The 18,789-nt window shown below is 57.9% G+C and overlaps 2 protein-coding genes across 2 annotated transcripts; both read right to left on the reverse strand.

Moving 5' to 3' along the window:
* Positions 1-892: 892 nt before the first annotated feature.
* On the reverse strand, positions 893-3,316 carry TOR4A (torsin family 4 member A). Its single transcript, XM_066255606.1, has 2 exons — positions 3,083-3,316; positions 893-2,318 (listed from the first exon to the last, which is right to left on the reverse strand). Exon 2 carries the CDS (start codon positions 2,279-2,281, stop codon positions 1,055-1,057), a length of 1,227 nt encoding a protein of 408 aa, XP_066111703.1. The 5' UTR covers positions 2,282-2,318; positions 3,083-3,316; the 3' UTR covers positions 893-1,054.
* A 2,774-nt stretch (positions 3,317-6,090) lies between these two features.
* NELFB (negative elongation factor complex member B) lies at positions 6,091-18,476 on the reverse strand. Its single transcript, XM_066255607.1, has 13 exons — positions 18,148-18,476; positions 17,648-17,811; positions 15,747-15,846; positions 15,121-15,351; positions 12,241-12,426; positions 11,393-11,505; positions 10,232-10,334; positions 9,937-10,032; positions 9,658-9,800; positions 9,459-9,565; positions 7,243-7,384; positions 7,034-7,142; positions 6,091-6,909 (listed from the first exon to the last, which is right to left on the reverse strand). Exons 1-13 carry the CDS (start codon positions 18,247-18,249, stop codon positions 6,763-6,765), a joined length of 1,743 nt encoding a protein of 580 aa, XP_066111704.1. The 5' UTR covers positions 18,250-18,476; the 3' UTR covers positions 6,091-6,762.
* Positions 18,477-18,789: the final 313 nt, after the last annotated feature.

The following is an 18,789-nucleotide window of genomic DNA, read 5'->3' on the forward strand; positions in this document are numbered from 1 at the left end:
GCTTCTCTCCGTTCCCAGCTCTGGAGCAGGCTGGTGGCCAGGGCGGGGGTGGGGTGGGGGGGGGAATCAGACAGGTCAGGGCCCACCTGGGCCACCTTTAACCTCTTTTGCTCTGAGAGCAACCCACCTTCCAGAGCATTCAGGCAATTTCACTGGATCAGCCCTTTGAGTGGACACAAACACCCACCTTGTTGCCTCCTGGGCGTGAGGCTCCTAGAAATCCAGCCAATCTCCAAGATTCACGAGGCAAGACACATCCAGGCCTCTGGGTCTTCAGAGTGAAGAGGTGTGCAGACAGTGGGCCGGTGTGTGTTTGGGGTGTGGGGCGTGTGTGTGTGTGCGCGTGATGGCTGCTACAGGCACCCTACAAAGCTGTGGTCACATCCAGCTCTGCAGGGGACCAGCTCTGGGCTGGTCCCGGCTGCTCACCCTCCCTGAGACCATCTGTTCTGTGTCACGGGGACAGACTTCCACCTCCTGAGCGGGGCACAGAGTAAGCGCTGAGGAATGCAGCGGAAATAAGAACCCAGAGAGAGCCTGACCAGGTGGTGGCGCAGTGGATAGATCATCCACCTGTGATGCTGAAGACCCAGCTTTGAAATCCCGAGGTCACCAGCTTGAGCATGGGATCATGGACCTGACACCCCAGTTGGGGGTTTGACGCCCAAGGTCGCTGGCTGGCTTGAACCTTGAGCAAGGGGTCACTGGCTCGGCTGTAGCAACCCCTCCCAACCCCATCAAAACACGAGAAAGCAATCAATGAAGAACTAAGGTGCCCCAACTATGAGTTGATGCTTCTCATCATCTCTCTCCCTTCCTTTATATGTCTATCCCTTGCGTCTCCCTCTGAAAAGGAAAAAAACAAAAAACAAAAAAAAAACAAAAACAGAGATTGGGGGCTCTGGGAGGCTGGAACTGGAATTGTGAACCAGCTGCAGCGCCATAGACAGATTTATTAGGGGCCTTGGGCAAATCCACAGGGTCTCCTCCCCACTACTGTCACCAAACGCCCCGTTGTGCCCGCTCGTGTCCACTGCATTTGGCTGTACCTATGTTATAAGAGGTTCACCCTGGCCACCACTTGTTTGCAGCCAGTGACAGCAAACTCGCGGCCAGCGATGCGGTAGTAGCTGAGCTGCTCGGCCAGAAGCTCAGCGCGGGCCTGCTCGGGGAAGAAGCCCTCCCCAGCCATCTCGTCCCGGAAGCAGTTGACCACGTCCCGCTTGTCCAGCAGCAAGAAAGGCACGACGGCTGCGGCCTGCCACAGTGGATGCTCACGGACCAGGAGCGCCCTTAGGCTGGCGCGCAGCTCCTCCTCGGCCCGGGAACTGTGGGAGCCTTCAGGATGCAGAGGCAGCGTGCGGGAAGCGTTCTGCAGCACGAAGCGCGTGATCTCCGCGCCCCCGGAGCTGCTGAGCAGCACGTAGATTGCGTTGCGGAAGTGGTGCGAGCGCTGGGGCTGCAAGAAGCCGTGCAGCTCGTCCAGCAGCGTCGGCGGCATAAGCTCCACCTCATCCAGCACCAAAAGCGGGGTCTTCTCATCCGCCTCGGCCTGCGCCACCACCTCGGCCACGCGACGTGCCAGCTCCTCACCGCAGTCCTGCGCGGCGCGTGGCTCGGGGCAGTGGTGCCGCACGTGGTACTGCAGCACGAGCGAGCTGTCCTCCAGCACTGCGCGGAAGTGGCGTGCCAGCAGGCGGCCCACGTGGCTCTTGCCAACACCGCTGGGTCCGTGAAGCGCCAGGAGCAACGGACGGCTGTGCACGTGCGTGGACAAGTAGTCCCGCAGCAGCGCCACAATGCGCTCCACGGCGGCCGCCTGGCCGAATACGGCGCGCTGCAGAGCCTTCTCCAGCCCGTCCAGGTCGTAGCGCTGCGCATTATCGTCCAGGTTCTCGATAGCGTTGAGCACCTGGAAACCCACTATGGCCACGAGCAACCACAGGCAGCGCTGCGCGCGGCTCCGGTGCTCCACGCGCGGCCGGTACTTGCGCGAGGTCTCGGGGTAGAGCACGCGGCTGTACCGTCGCTTCTTGCGTCGCGTCCTCGAGGGCAGCTCCGCGGGGCCGTCGAAAGTGAAAAACTGCGGCTGGTCCTGGTCCCCACGCGGCGCCGAGGAGCCGGATTCCAGCCTGGCGCCTGGCGTCAAGAGACGCCGCTTGCGCAGCAGACGCACGCTGCGGCGCAGGCGGACCACGGCGCGAATCGGCACCATCACACTCTGGCCGCGGGCGCTGGGGGCCGCGGCCGCAGGCTCCAGGCTGGGCTGGCCGCGGTCCATGGCGCAGGGGCGGCGTTCGGCATGCAGGTCGCCCTCTCTGAAACAGGAAGACGGGAGGGTCTCCAGACTTCCGCCCAGCTGACCAGGAACCATCCCCCCAAGAGAGATCACCCCCCTGGGAGGTCCGGGGAGCTGCCCCACCGCCAGGGCCTGTTCCCGGCCTGCTGGGTCAGAGGATCCCGGCCTGCTGGGTCAGAGGATCGTCTTCTCTGACCAGGAAGCAGCTCCCCGCGGGGCCCCATGCAAATCCCTCGAGTCCTCCCATAAACAGCCGCGGGCCCTGAGGAAGTGGCCAGTGCTGGGGTGAGGGGGGTGCCGCTTATCAGGCGGCCTCTCGGCTTCCTGGAGGAGGAGTCAGTGCCGGCAAGGCGCCGATTAGGGGTGAATAAGGGTCAAGGCCGGACCCCGCCCCCGTCCGCAGCTCCGACTGCCAGGCGCCAGGGGCCTTCGGTGTCCCAGGAGCGGCCACTGAGAAGCAGAGGCCCGAGCCCCCGCTGGAGTTGCAAGGCACCCCGCACGCTTAAGAACACTTGGGGGAGCAGAGTCTGGCTGGAATTTCGGCTTTTTAGAAAGGGTCCCAGCCCTGTCCCCAGGCTTTGCCCAGGCCTCCCAATACATACTGGGATCGTCACAACATCCCTCCATTGAACACTGTTGGAGGGCGGCGGGAGCACCCAGAGACGGGTGGGGGTGGGGTGGAAGAGGGACAGAAAGACGAGTGGAGAAGGTGGGAAGAGCCATTGAGGACACAGCTGAAGAGATGCGGGTTGCACGTCCCTGGCCCCCAAACCACCCCCGTACCTGCAGCTGCGTCAGGCCAGGCTCCTGTTGGCTCCCAGCCCCCCAGCGAAGCCCCCTGCCTGCGCCAGACACTGAAGCCAGTGACTCAGGAAGCAGAAAATGCCAGCTTCCCGGTGAGAGTCAGGCTGCCGTCGGGAGCCTGGGGCCTATGTGGGCCAGCTCAGGCCTGGAGGGACAGTGGCACCTGCGGGTCCCCAGGGAGTGTCCAGCGGAGGAAGCTGGGGGAGGTTTCCGCTTCTATGCAAAGGAAGTGAGTCAGGGGTGTGGCGAGGGCGGGACTTGGGCTGGACAGAGGCGCCAGAGAGGGAGGCCTGGCTGGTTCCCCTAGTTCCCCAAGTAGCGGGTCACCACCGCTCCATAGTCCTGCAGGCCCAGAATACCTAATGAGGCGGAGGGCCTCTCCTCCCCTGGGGCCCCACGGGCCCTTGCACCTCGATTTGCCTTCCACAGACCCCCACCACCCCCAGGGACATCTCCTCTGGCATCTGAACCTCCCTCCACAGGGCCCCCTGGAGGGACACGGGAGTCCCCGAGGGACACGGGAGTCCCCACATCCCTCCCTATTCTCTCCCCTACCCACTCTTTCCCCTGCCCTGACCCCAATCTGGGGTCCCCAGAGTAGGGCTCATTTCCTTTACTTCCCCCTCCCTCTCTACCAGGGCCCCCATCACCCCCTTCCTCTTCCCCTGGGCCCAACCCTGGAGCCCTCAGGACAGGGCAGCACACCAGGGGGTATTTCTAGCACTGGGGAGACGACCCCCACATGCTCAGTGTCCTGGGGGGGGGAGCAGATTTAGAAAGAGCTTGGGGCACCTGATCTTTGGTGGCACGGTGGATAAAGCATCGACCAGGGAACACTGAGGTCGCGGGTTCAAAACCCTGCACTTGTCTGGTCAAGGCATATATGGGAGTTGATGCTTCCTGCTCCTCCCCCCTTTCCCTCTCACTTTCTCTCTCGCCTCTCTAAAATGAATAAATTCAAAAAACTAAAAATAAATAAAATAGAAAGAGCTTGGGCTCTTCCCTGGCCACCAGCTTCACATAACCCTGCCTGCCCCACCCTCTCTGTCTGCACAGGTGGCCCTGCCTAGACAGTCCCAGTTCCATCCGCAGCACTCCCGTGTCTGTCCACAGTGATGTCCCAAACCAGTCCTGGCACCTGTGTCAGACGTCTTTCCTGCCTGTGGTCTCCCCTGTGCAGCCCCTTTTCATCCTCTGTGCTGCACACCTCTGTCCACAACAGGTCCCTCCACCAGCAGGGCTGGTCCCGTCCTCTGAGCTGCTTCTGTACCCCTGTGCCTGCAGCAGGGAAACAGTCACAGGCTTGAAGCTTCCCGTTTTCTCTACAGTACGGGATTGACATTGTAGTCGCACGCAGAGTTCCTGTATGTCACCTGCCCAGTGTCTCCTGGCCCCATCCCGTGTTTCAAAGCCCTGCTCCCCTGCTGAGAAAGCACCACCCCTGGGACCTGATACCCGGTCCGCACAGGGCCAGGTACCCGGGTGAAGGCCTCAGCCTCCTGCACTTTTCTGCCCATCTACAGGGATGAAGGGGCCACAGGACCCCACCTGTCCATGTGCCACAAGACCCATCACCTGCACCAGTTCTGGGAGGCCTCCCCTCTCATCTCCACGCCCAAATTCACTGTCCTTTTGTCTTCAACCTCCTCTCTACACATACCCTTCAGCTGGCTGCTCCCTGCCCCCATGGGGGTTCTGTCTCCCACATGACTTGCCGGGAAGTGGGTGCCCCCATGCTCCTCCTATCCTTCTGATTCTCCACTGTGGATACTCACGTGGTCAGACCACACCTCCTACTCCCCCCATTCCCTCATCTCCCAACAGGGTTTGCTCAGGGTCACTGTCCTGTCTCAGCATTTGTCACAGCCTCTAGGGCCTGACCTCCTCCAACTGTATGTTCCCAGTACCGGCCCCTCTCACGGTCCCACCTAGGTGTCCTGGTCACCCACCCCCATTCAAGCCCACCTCCCACCCTCCAACCCTTCACCCACCAGGGCCTCCCCATTCCCTCTTCCAAGATGGAGAAGCCGATACCCTGCCCCATCTTGACCTTGAGACTGGGTGCAAGCACCGGTCCAGTTCACTCTCACTGGCTCCCCCCATGACTGGGTTCTTTCTTCATCCGCTCCCCTGGGACCCATCTCTGCCCATCCACCTCCCAATCCAGGTCCTGGCTCCCTGCTTCCCAGAGATGGAAGCAGCCAGAAGGGAACCCCAAGTCTGCACCCACAGATCTATCTGCCTTTTCGGAGAATGTCCGTGCTCCCATGAGGACCCGTTTGTGCCCTGGCTTCACCCCTCTGGCCCACTCAGTGACAGCCAGCCACATTTCCCTCCCTTATGGGTCATTCCCATCAGCGTACAAACATGTCGTTCTTCCATCTTAAGGGAAAAAATAAAGCAAGCTTCTTTTATCTATTTTTTCTACAGAGAGAGGGACAGAGACAGACAGACAGGAACAGAGAGATGAGAAGCATCAATCATTAGTTTTTTGTTATGCATTGCGACACCTTAGTTGTTCATGGATTGCTTTCTCATATGTGCCTTGACCGCGGACCTTCAGCAGACCGAGTAACCCTTTGCTCAAGCCAGCGACCTTGGGCTCAAGCTGGTGACCTCGGGGTCTTGAACCTGGGTCCTCCGCATCCCAGTCCGACGCTCTATCCACTGCACCACCGCCTGGTCAGACGCAAGCTTCTTTTGACCCCTCAAATCCCGGCTCTCCTCAGCCACCCTCCCAGGTGTCCCCAGTCCCTCCCGCACACCTGAGGGGCTGCGCCTGTCAAAGTCATTGACCTCCTTGGAGGGACTTCAGCATGTCCTGCTGGTGGGATCCAGTCTGGTGACCTCAAGCAGCCTTGACAGGAAAGGCATGTCCAGGCCTTCCCACCCGACCTGTGGCCCACAGACGGAAATGCCCCAAGAAGGCACCTGATTCCTGGGCTGCATCTAACTCCCTGGAGGCACAAAAAAGCTCATCCGCTGGGTTTACCAAAATGTTTGCCTTTTATTATTTACATGTGAGTCTTGTCATCTGCAACCAATGACTCTGACCTGGCCAGGACCGTGCAGCTGAGCCAGCAGCACACACTCCAAGGTGAACCGACGCAGCAGGCAGGGCCCAGGTCCCTCGGCTAAGCCTGCCACACGCGTGCTGCTGGCCAGGGAGGAGAGCTCCCTGCCTACGGGTCCTGGTGCAGCAGACTGTCCACTGCCAGATGCTCAGGAGGTCCTCAGAGGGGCCAAACCTGACCCAGCTACATTACCTATCTGTGCCACACACCAGCCTACACACTTCTTGGAAAACAGGTGGCTTTCTCCTCATCCCTACTGCTGCCTGCTGTCCCCCTACAGCGGTGGACACCGCACCAGGATGGAAGAGCTCCGCGCAGCTGCAGTGAGGGCCAGGCCCGGGCTGTGCTTCACGGACGTGGCCGGGCACCCACCAGGGGCAGTGACACAGGTCCCACTCACACGGATGTAACCCAGGTGAGGGTGGGGCTGAGGCACAGAGGATACCCTGCCCGTGGCACGACCCCAGGGTCTCCACTCAGCCCACTGCCCCTCCCCAGAAGCACCGCTGCCTCCAGGAGACACAGCTCAGCAATCTCCGGCCGACCAGGAGATGATGCCCGCGCCCAGCAGCCCCAGGGGCAGCATCAGAGCCCCGCTGGAGCAGGCACGGTGGGGAGGGGCAGCTCTAGGGCAGGGGTCTCGGCGGCCTGGACCGGGCTGGGCTTCCGGTGGTCGAGCTGCTCCAGCTTCTCGCTGAGCTGGGAGTAAAGCTCCTTCACGGCCTCTCCACTCTGCGGACAAGTGCAGGGCCGGGGTCAGGGGCCGGGGTCAGGGGCCGGGGTCAGGCCCCGTGGTGGCGGGGACACACGCAGGACACATGCCGTGCACCCAAGGGTGCGGGCAGGCAACACCCACCTGGCCGGTGGGCTCCAGCGCTTTCTGCAGGGCCGGCAGCCTGGAGGGGGCAACGCGGTGATGCAGGTGGAGGAGGAGCCGCAGCACGTGCCGCTGCACGTTCTCCTTCCTGGAAGAGGCACAGCCAGCTGCAGGGGCCCCGCCCCCTTCCCCACGGCGCCCCGCCCCCTGCCTGCAGCCCCCCTGCCCCCAGAAGGTAGGTCAGTTACCTCGGGGAGGCGGTGAGCAGGAAGCCCTCAAACAGGCTCGTGCAGAAGTCCTCCAGGGCAAACTCATCGGCCAGCAGCGCCAGGTTCCCCATGAGCAGGTGGAGGAAGATGTCCCCGAAGGCCAGGTCACTGAAGGTCTCCACTGCAGGCACAGCAGGCATCAGCCTCCTCGCCCAGAACCCGCACTCCCTGCTGGGGCCGACCTGTCACCCCCAGCAAGCCCTGGGGGACTGCAGGGTGGCACTTCTGAGAGGGGGGGTGGATCCTGAAAGCCAGAAGCCAGGCCTGGACAGGTGGGGGCCGCAGCGGGGCGGGGCTACAGGAGGGCCCAGGAAGGGGGGGAGCCCCAGGGACTTTGGCTTCAGTGGGCTCCAGAAGAAACAGGAAACAGCGCTAGCCAGGGGATCTTGTGGAGGTCCCCTGTCCTTGCAGAGGGAAGAGAACGGAAAACGTTCCCCTTTTTCTTTGAAACCACAGAACCCTAAAGAGACTGCTTAAGTGCCACAAACCAGTGACAACCAGGGACACAAGTGCCTCAAGCACTTTGTCAGCATGTTGATTTGAACAACGCATCTGAACAAAAAATGTGTGTCAACAGAAAACCATGGTCCCTGCCGGGATGTGGGCCCAAGCCATCGGGCTGGGCAGTTTTTAACAATGCCCTTATTTTATCAACACACCCGCTACGCTGTCCACAGCTGGTGTGGACGGTGGGACTGACATGCTGACCTCCACCGAGGGGACGGGGCTACACACAGACCCCCATGGAATGGGCAGGAGGCATGGGGCTTCAGTGCTCACAACAAAAAATTTAAAAACAGAGATTTACTAAAATCAATGTCCGTCCTTACTAGCACTGCTCTAATAACAGAAATAACAAGTGGTTCCAACCGGTCGCGCCCACCCGAGGGCCACAGCGCGCTGGGGACAATGACACCCCGGCCGCAGCGGGACAGCCCATCTCCAGCAACAGTAAGACAGAAACAGAGGCGCTGGGATGAAAGGAAAGGAGGCACACACGAGTCATTTATAACCCGGTTCCCGGACGTGTCCAAACAGAATGTCGCCCACACTGGGCCAGCAAGTGAGGAGCTAAGGGGTCCAAGACGGGATGGCCCTGCAGGACCCAGTGGGCTCAGTGCTGTCACAGGCCCTACGAGGAGGGAGGCGGGTGCAGGAAGGCCAGAGCCAGAGACAGACACGAAGATGGGAAGAGCTGGACAGGCTGGAGGGAGGAGCCACAAGCCAAGGGTGCCAGCAGTTCCTTGTGGCCGAGGCCCGTGCGGCCAGCGCATCACCCAGAGCCTCCAGAAGGAGCCTGCCCTGCCCTCCACCTTGAGGTTAGACCTGGACACTCACTTCATCCAGACTCTGACCTCCAGAATGGGAGGAGGACGAGTTCATGCTGTTGGGTTAGATGGTGGCTGGGTATAAATTAATACCCACAAAAGGACAGGTTCCTCCACATGAGGAAGTCAGGAAACAACATGCTTCCTCATCAGACATGTCAATGGCCTAGAAACACACTCTGTGAGAAACGGGCAAGACCTTCACTAAGAAGCCTCAACACCCAAGACAGGGCCTGAGACAGCAGAAGCTGGTGGGCCTATGTGCACCCTGGGAAGACCACACGCTCCCAGAAGCCCCTTCTCCCTGACAACCTGCAGCTTTACTCAGGGGCCCACTTGAAGTGGTCCACTCAGACCTCTCTCTCTTCTTCCTGGCTTGCAACAACCTGCCCCCTCCCCATCCTCCAGGGGAAGTGGCCCCTTCAGTGCCTCTCAGGGACGCCACCCTGATGTCTGAGGACGTGGGAGGCAGCACACCTCTTGTCAGGATCAGATTAAGGTGGCTCTTTCACTGCTGTAGAAAGAACTCTTCAATAAATGGTGACAAAACCAAAGGACGTGTCCCGGCCGGGTAGAGCATCGACCTAATGCACCAACGCTGCAGGTTTGATCCCGTCTGGGCACATCTAAGAATCAACCAACGAGCATAGAAATAAGTGGAACAACAAATCCGTGTTCCTCTCTCCCTAAAAAGTCAATCAACTTAAAAGTCCTTTTAATTAAAGAGAAAAAAAAAAGAGCGAAGGGCGTCTGTGGAAGCACAAGGGGACCTGCTCTGCGTCTGTACCACAGTGACTTCCAGAAGGTGGACACTTCAGAGAAGCAGACTGGCCCCCGAGGCGGGCGGGTGGGCCCCCGCAGACTCACCGAGCCCGGGCAGCAGGCGGAGGAGCGCGTTCTTGTTCCTCTGCTTGGTGATGTGCAGCACGTAGTACAGCCCCACCTCACAGGCCATGCGCTGCTCCTGCAGGAACCTGCAGTGGCGAGCGCCCCAGTCCTGAGGAGTACCGCACACGGCTTCCCAGGGAGCCTGAGGGAGCCACCCACCCACGCCCTCCAACCGTACTTTGTGAAACTCTCCGGAAGCACATTGGGATAGGTGGCTGGAGCCTTCTCCTCGGCAGGGAGCTTCTGGTCCACACTGAAGGCGTGGTCGTCCACCACGAAGGACATGAGTGTCGGCAGGAACCTGGTGATGAGCTCCACCTCCTGGGGGGAGAGGCCCGAGAGCTCGTCCAGGCACACCCTGGCTCCGCTACCCACCCACCCTTGGGCCACCGTCCCCATGCCAGCCCTGCACCCCTCGCAAGCAAGTTTGGAAAGGTTCCCGCCTAAGTCCCATTACCATCTTGGGCTCCTTGAAGACCTGGCTGTCGATCATGTCCCAGGCCCCCTGGCCCAACGCCAGCAGCCTGAGCAGCAGGAGGAGGTCAGGGCTGTCCTGCGAGGGAAGGGGCCTCAGTGCCAGCTCACCTGAACCTCCCTCTCCCCTGACCTTCTAAGACTCAGTGGGCTCCCGGTGTTGCAGCCTCACTAATGGGCTCCCAGGCACTGTCCATGTGAGATGCATGTGCCTCCTGGGTCATCACAGACCTGGCCACCCATGGTCCACATCCATGTGCCCAGCTGAGGGCACTCACCCTGGGCAGTGTCTCCTGGCCGACCAACTCCTGCAGGTGCCTGACAGTGCTCAGTGACAGGGTGTTGATGGCGAAGGGGTCACACAGGATCATGGACAGATCCCTGCAAAGATAAGCCCCTGGCATGAACATGGGACTTGCTGACCCATGGAGGGGCAGCCACATGCTAAGCGTTAGTCTCTGACCCAGGGAGATGCCCCTCTACAAGAAACAAGCCCACCTCACTCTACACTCCTTCCCCCCAAAAAAGGGTCAGTTTGAAACTTGTACTTTACTCAAAATACTGAGGAATTAAAAAGTTCTCAAGAAAATTAAGGCCATGTTTGCTTCTGAGGACCTATCCCAGACTCCATGATTTTAGCCAGGGTCCCACAGAGAAAATTATAGGCAGAAAAGGGTGCAGTGAGCTCCAGGATGAGGTCACCACCCACACCTCAGCATTCAGGCAGGCCTCAGAGGATGCAGACACTAGTGTACAGCCTGGCTGCTCAGACCATACACGTGTCTCAGCTGCAGTCACGGTGCCAGACTATTCTTCTAAAACGTGCAGGGATGGCCTGACCAGTGGTGGTGCAATGGGTAGAGCGTCAACCTGGATGAGGATCCAGGTTCAAAACCCTAAAGTTGCCAGCTTGAGCACAGGCTCATCTGGCCTGATCACAGGCTCACCAGCTTGAGCGTGGGGTCATCAACATGACCCCATGGTCGCTGGCTTGAGCCCAAGGTCTTTAACTTGAGCAAAAGCTCACTGGCTCAGCTGGAGCCCCCCGGTCAAGGCACATATGAGAAGCAAACAATGAACAACTAAGGTGCCGCAACTGTGTTGATGCTTCTCATCTCTCTTCCTGTCTCTCTCTAAAAAAAAAAAAAAAAAAAGCCTGACCTGTGGTGGCGCAGTGGATAAAGCGTCGACCTGGAAATGCTGAGGTCGCCGGTTCGAAACCCTGGGCTTGCCTGGTCAAGGCACATATGGGAGTTGATGCTTCCTGCTCCTCCCCCCTGACTCTCTCTTCTCTCTCTCTCTCCCTCTCTCTCCCCTCTCTAAAATGAATAAAAAAAAAAAAGTGGGGACAAACATGGCAATGGACACAGCGTGTTCACTGGACACCCGCAGACAGGACTCTGGGAGGCTGGGAGCATCCATGAAAGACCAACCCTCACCCCAGGACTTGCTCCTGACCCTTCTTCACTCCATCGAGAAAGCCCTGCAGCTCCCGGGCCCTCTTGCTGTCCACAAAGCGCTCACGAATGCAGGCGTCCAGGCACCAGGTGAACTGCAGGAAAGTCAGGACAGGAAGCACAGTCAGATGTGACCAGAGACCGGGCTCCTGGTCACCTTCGCCTCCTGTGCTGCTCAGGTCTTGGGTTGACAGCAGGATGACTGTGTCACCTCACCAATGCCTGGCTTGGTGCCAGGTCTCGTGCCAGAAACAGAGGGCACAAAGGCAAACAGGGCCAAGGGCCTAAGTCCCCACTGGTCGGGTGGTGTGTGGAGAAGATGATATTTGGGCTTTGTTCTAGAAGCGGCCCCCTCTCTGGTGGCCCCCGCTGCATGGTGTCAGGGCGGGACACTAGGCAGCCCCCCAGGAGGCGAGGCCATCTTGGTGGTACAGCACCCAAGCAGGGCCCAAGGGCAGCGCAGAAAGCCCAGGTCCTGCAGCGTGGTGCTTGCCAGTGAGCAGCCCAAGGGCTCTGGGACAGGGCAGACCAGAGGCCCCAGAAAGCCTGGAGGAGGCCAGACGGATCCAGGAGCAGCTTCAGGGCCGCCAGCTGGACTGCAGTGAGGGAGGGAGTGAGCAGACCAGGAGGCGTGGCCATGAATGCCTCCCCAAGCAGATTCAGCAGCCGTGATGGAGGGGCTGGTGCGTACTGGGTGACCAGGTAGGTGGGCAGTCAGCCCAGATACGGTGACCAGAAAGAAACCCAGCAGGGAAGGGAGAGAGTAGCCGAAGAGGAGACCAGAGGGCAGGGGGACCAGGCAGGAGCAGGGGCAGGGGCAGGGGCACTACCTTGTGGCAGGGGTCCACGGAGCAGATGTCGCCCACATCCAGGTCGTGCAGGGACATGAGCAGCTCGGCCCGCAACGTGCAGTAATGCACATTGCGTGTCCGCAGGAAGAGGGTCCGGAGGAACTGCAGCACCATGTCATACAGCTTCACGTTCTTCCCCACCATCTGCGTCAGCTTCTGCACCACCTGGCCGGAGGCCCCAGCACATCAGAATCGGCCAAGGCGCCCCGAATGGCCGTGGTGATGGCACCGCCCACTCCCCTGCTCCACGCCCTTCCTACTTTGGGCTGAATATCACCTCTCACCAAATACTGACTGTCGGCTGGCAGTGTTTCTGGTTCTGAGAAGGTGAAGCCCGTGTCAGATCCACAGTTTCTCTTAAAGGCCACTGACCTGTGACTGCAGATGTCACCAGAAGCCCCAGAAGATCTGCCCCCGCCCACCCACTCAGCTGACATGGGGAGGACAGGAGGATACATAGTCCCCTTCGAGGACACGTGGCGGCCACTGTCCTCTCTATACTGTCACAGCTTTGCTGCCGTCCTCTCAGGCCCTTGGCCACCCCGCACCTGCCCCCACTTGGAGCCCATGCAGTGCGACCCCAGCAGGGGCTGGGTCTTGGTCCACTGGTGTGAAGGACAAGTAGGACAATCTGGGTTAACGGACACAACAGAATCCCAACGGGCACCAGGCTGGACACAGTGAGGGAGATCAGCAGGGTGGCAGGAGCAGTGACGGACCTAACAGGACACTTTGAGCCCCTGCCGAGGACTGCCACAGGCCTCAGGGTCCCGACAAGCAGAGCAGAGCCGGGGACGCTCCTCTGCTGTCCCACGGCTAACACGTGTCCTCACCAGGGGCCCACCCAGCTTCACATGTGGACAAGGGCACAATTCCAGATGACCACAACCCGGGGCTGCCGACTCACAGGGCAGCCGGGCACACAGCCAGGGCTCCAGTGGCTGAGCCACACAGGGCGATACGTGAACCCACAGCCAACTTCTCCCCTTGCAGGGTGCATGCCACACAGCAGGGAACCTGGCTTGGCTGGAGCGTGAGGAAGGGGAGGAGACCACAGCAGATCACAGCCTAAGCCCTGCCCCGAGACAAACAGGAAGCCAGAGGGTCGGGTCCAGAGACATACTCCAGGGCCCATTCAGGCAGCCGTGTGCAGCCACTGGCCAGATATTCGGAGAACACATTAAGCCTCACCCTACCTCCCACCAAACACACAAAACGCCAGGTAAAAGTCGAATGTCAAAGAACACAACAAAACATCAAATGCCACTCTCAGTTTATGGTCACTGGTCACCGTCACCTCCCTCCTGGATGAACAGTCATCCCAGAACCAGGTCAGGTAACTTCAATGACACCCCACCCCACTGGAAAAGCCAAAGTCTCCAAAGTGGCTTCTGGCCCTCCAAACTCACCTCCACCTACTCAGTCACTTGCTCTAGGCTCCAGTCATACCGACACCTTATCACCTCAGAAAGCCCAGACTGCTCTTCCTCCAAGCCTCTGCTCACACCCCCACCTGGCTCTTCTGTGACCTCACATATGTGCAGCGCTTGTCCACCCTTCGAGCTCTCAGTGGCCAACATGTGATGCTGACTGCGTAGTGTCCATCTCCCCATGAGACTTCAAGTCAAGCATCTCAAGCTGCAGGCTTGCTGAAGGGCCCCCAAGCATCTATGGCAAGGAGACAGCACTCAAGAAATGTTTGCCAAGCCTGACCAGGCGGTGGCGCAGTGGATAGAGTGTTGGACTGGGATGCGGAGGACCCAGGTTCGAGACCCTGAGGTCGCCAGCTTGAACGCGGGCTCATCTGGTTTGAGCAGAGCTCACCAGCTTGGACCCAAGGTCGCTGGCTTGAGCAAGCGGTCACTCGGTCTACTGAAGGCCCACGGTCAAGCCACATATGAGAAAGCAATCAATGAACAATTAAGGTGTCGCAACGAAAAACTGATGATTGATCATTTCTCTCTGTTCCTGTCTGTCCTTATCTATCTCTCTGTCTCTATAAGAAAATAAAAGAATGGTAAGAAATGTTTGCCAAAGTAACTAACGAGCCAAGAAGAAAATCATCTCAGACTGATAAGGCAGTTAGCGATGCAGTGGATAGAGTGCTAGACTGGAACACAGAGGACCCAGGTTTGAAACCCTGAGGTTGCCGGCTTGAGCAGTCGCTCGCTTGAGCGTGGGATCACAGACGTGACCCTGTGGCCGCTGGCTTGAAGCCCAAGGTCACTGGACTGAGGAAAGGGTTACTCGGTGTGCTGTAGCCTCCTAGTTAAGGCACATATGAGAAAGCAATCAATGAACAACTAAGGAACCACAGAAAAGAATTGATGCTTCACATCTCTCTCCCTTCTTGTCTGTCTGACCCTATTTGTCCCTCCCTCTCTCTGTCTCTATCACACAAAAAAAGAAAGAAAAAAGAAAAGAAAGAAATCCCCCAGAGCTGAAGAGAGACACATTGAACTTAAATGAAAAGACTTTTCTTCAGCCTGACCTGTGGTGGCGCAGTGGATAAAGCGTCGACCTGGAAATGCTGAGGTCGCCGGTTCGAAACCCTGGGCTTGCCCAGTCAAGGCATATATGGGAGTTGATGCTTCCTGCTCCTCTCCCCCCTCCCCCCTTCTCTAAAATGAATAAATAAAATCTTAAAAAAAAAAAAAAAAAGACTTTTCTTCAAGTATGTGAAACTCAAAAGATTCACACCTGGGCACAGCACTGCAAAGCCCCCGCTGCACTGGTCCTGTGTACAAGCCTACCCTTCCAAGGACAAAACAAGCCAAGCATTCAAAAGGGTGGAGAAGGAGCTGGCCAGGGCAGCCTCTCAGGCCCCCAACCTGCACACAGCCCTGCCTCCCACCTCACCTCTCCCTGGCGCCTGGTTTTGGGGGAAGGACTGAAGAAGTTGTGCAGGACGGAGAGCTCCGTGCTGAAAAGTGCAGTCTCCTTCTCCAGGATGTACTGCTTCAGCAGGGGGGAGACCTCATCGCCAAAGAGCGCCTGGTTGTCCTGCCAGATCTGCCGCTTCACCTCCACCGCACAGGCCCGGTACAGCTCCTTGTCGGCCATGACCAGCTTCAGCTTCTTCTCAGGGACCTGCGTGACCACACAGACCGCTTGTAAGCGACCCCCGTGCTCTAGGGTCTGCCTCAAGACAGGTCAGAAGGGCTCAACCTCCCGCCCCCACAGCAAAGACCACCTCCCACCCAGCCCCCACTGAAAGGAGCCCCTGCAGCTGCCCCCAGGCCCCGGTCGGTGCAGACAGCCATGCTCAATACACACAGCTCTTTCCTAGAGACGGCCCACACCCCAACTCACATGCCAAGCTTTGGTCTCTCCACACCCCAACTCACATGCCAAGCTTTGGTCTCTGCAAGGCTTGTCACAGAGAAAGCAGCACAGAGGACGTGCCTCCCAGCTCCCCTTGCTTGGGGAGGCAGCTCAGGAACCCCCCAGGAGCTAAGCTGATGAGCCAGCCTCGTGGCTCTTACCTTGGGCAAGTGTTTCATGACGCACATCACCACTGGCTGCAGAGATGGCATCTTCACCAAGGAAAAGCTCTTCTCCAGAAGGTCTTCTAGTTTCTTGTACCTGGAAAGACTCAAATGGCTGAGCTAGTAGCACAGGACCAAGTCAAAAGCAGCTACCTGCCTGTCCCCAAACAGAAGAGAGCTAAAGGCACCAGTCTCCACAGGCGGGGACACATGGGTGAGAGGTTCCCTTTTCACATAGAAGCATGTTGTCGGGAGCTGATCAACAACTGCTGGCTGACAAGGTCACAGCAGAGAAGATCCACAACTGCTGGCTGACAAGGTCACAGCAGAAGATCAAAAACTGCTGATTGACAAAATCACAGCAGAGAAGACCAACGGCTGTTGGTTGACAAAGTCACCACAGTGAAGACCAATGACTGCCAATGGCTGCGGGTTGACAAAGTCACCGCAAAGGAAAGGCACAATGGTACTTCCCCCTTTGATCTTTTGAATTAATCTGGCCTTATATCCTCCCATTTTCTGGGTGTGTGCTATTATTTATGGCACAGGGATAATAGTACCGTGCTTTCCCTGTAGATTCGTAGTAATTTCTTTGGAAATGAGACAGAGGGTGTGAGTTCCACAGAAAAGCCTGTAAGCCCCTTGAACTGGGCTCATAAACATAAGCGGCTGGCTATGATATCCCTCGTAAAGGGTTAAGTTTGTAGGAGAATTTCTTCTTATTAATCATGTTAGAAAGAATAGATTGTGACTTATGAATAGGTAGAAAACAGTAACTATACACAGAGCACCTTTCAGCCTTCACTTAATTCATCACTTTACCTCCCTAGCCTTTTCATGTGATAGAGAAACTTTTCTTTCTTCTTGCATACCTGACCTGCAGGTGATGGAACACTCTGGAGAAGAATAAAGTTAGAACTTAACTAGTGTATGAATATAGTAAATAAATAAAATTTGACTAGACAAATAAAATCTTAGGTAAGGTGTACTGGAATAACCCATTGCATGGCCTTGGATGGGAACACAGCCAACAAGAAAAGAATTGTTTTGTGACTGAAGGCAGTTGTTGGGCTTTTCTCAGTAAAACATTCTCATGAGATTTTTGTACTTTCCTAGGTTTTCCCTTCAGATAAGGAGCGGAATGTGGAGGGATCCATAGAAGCAATAGCAATTAATGCCTTCTGATATTATGTTGCTACTAAGCTATCTTGCAGGTGTACTCTATGTATCTTTAAGCAAAAGTTACTCTTGATGTTATGCCAATTTCTCAGTAAACAAGCCTTTTGAAGTCTTGTGAATAATTAGGACACTGCATGAACTCAGGGCCATTTGCCTGAGCAAGCGGTGGTCCTTTGCTAGTCCTTGATGATTTCGTCTGCTAATCTCTCTCTCTCTCTCTCTCTGCGCCCCTGACTCACAACAACAGTAAGGTAGAGGTATTAATTAGTACTAATCTTTTAGAAGTTTGTACCAATATTGTTATTGCTATTCAAGTTATTGTACAACTGTACTTTGAATAACTTACTACCTGATTTATAACTTTTAGATATGAATTAACTGTTACCTAGAAATATATAACCATAGTGAAACAAAAACAATGATTAATCAATGTATTCAAAATACCATGTGATTGTAACTTAGTGTGTGTGTATAAAAAGAAAGCTAGACCAGCATTTGGCAGAGATGCCTGGCAATAAATGCTAACGAGAGAATAAAGAGAAAATAAAGAATTCGGCTCTCTCACTCGACTTGCGCCAACACCGTCTCTTCCTGTGGGACCCCTGGATTCCCCCCGGGGCAGGACCCCGGCAGCATGTAGCCAAGGGGACAGGTGGGAAGTGCTGCTAAGTCCATTCCCATGCCGAGAAGGGGGCTGCACATGTCACCTGCCCAGCTACCTTTCTTCAGCTTTTCCCTCCAAGGCAATGGCTGACACACGTTCCAGCAGCTTGTCCCGCAGCTCATCAAACACGGACTGGTGGAACTCCAACCGAGGCGTCCCGTGCAGGTCCAGAAAGGGCAAGGCCGACTGCAGGGAAGGCAGCAGCACGCCATTCTCTGTCTGGGGAAGCAGAGTCAGCGTGGGGTCGATGTTGCTTATTTAAGGGGTGGGGGGCATCAACAGAAACCATAGCCACAGCCACGTCTGGCCAGGCACGCAGGATATGCCCTGATTATAGAAGGAAGGGGCTGCAAGAATGTTTCTAGCGTTGTAACTACAAGAACTGAAAAAGACACCCAGACGTCGGTCCATCATGGAGCACTAGCTCATTCTCCCATCCCAGAGAACAGACGCAACGAGCGGTAAAAGAAAGATAAATCTGCCCACTGCCCACGCGCCCGCGCCCCACTGCCGGACTCAGGCGCCGACGGCCCGGCCTCCGTCCCCCCACAGCACCTGAAACTGCTCGATGGCTTTCAGCGGCTCGGTGCAGTTGGTGAGCGTCTCCTTCAGGTCCTCGCCGTTGGCCACGCCCAGATCCTGCAGCCCCGCGAACATGGCCGAGGCCCCGGTCCCAGCCCCGGTCCCGGCCCCAGCCCCGGCCCCGGCCCCGGCCCGGCTCGGCGCCCCATCTCCGCCGCGCTCCGCCGGACCCCCGGCAGCCCGGTCGCTCGGGCCGCGGGGGCCGCCTGAGCTCCGTTCCCCGGCGCTCTCCAGTTCGGCCGAGTCCCCCTTCCGCAGCGCGGCTCCACTTGGATGGCAGCCGCCCACTTCCGCCCCCCAAGAGTGGTCGGTCCGCCCGCCAGCCCGCCCCTTCCGGAAACGCCTCCGCCGCGCAGAGGTTCCTAAGTAGAGGAGCTGCGTCCCGCGGAACCGCTGAGCGGGAGAGCAACCTCCAGGTGAAACACGACCACCAGCGAGGCCCCGCCCACCGGCCCCGCCCACTGCGCGTCTTCCCTCCGCCCAGGGCGCAGGTTCGGCCCCGCGGGGTTCGCCACAGGCCCGGCCTCTGGCCTTGTGCTGGATCGCTGGGGCCGCGGTCGGAGCTCGGGGTGTGCGGGGCACCACGGCAGGGGGCACGCCGGAGAAGGGGGCGTG

This window comes from Saccopteryx bilineata, chromosome 2 (assembly GCF_036850765.1).
Source record: "Saccopteryx bilineata isolate mSacBil1 chromosome 2, mSacBil1_pri_phased_curated, whole genome shotgun sequence".
NCBI classification, from domain to species: Eukaryota; Metazoa; Chordata; class Mammalia; order Chiroptera; family Emballonuridae; genus Saccopteryx; species Saccopteryx bilineata.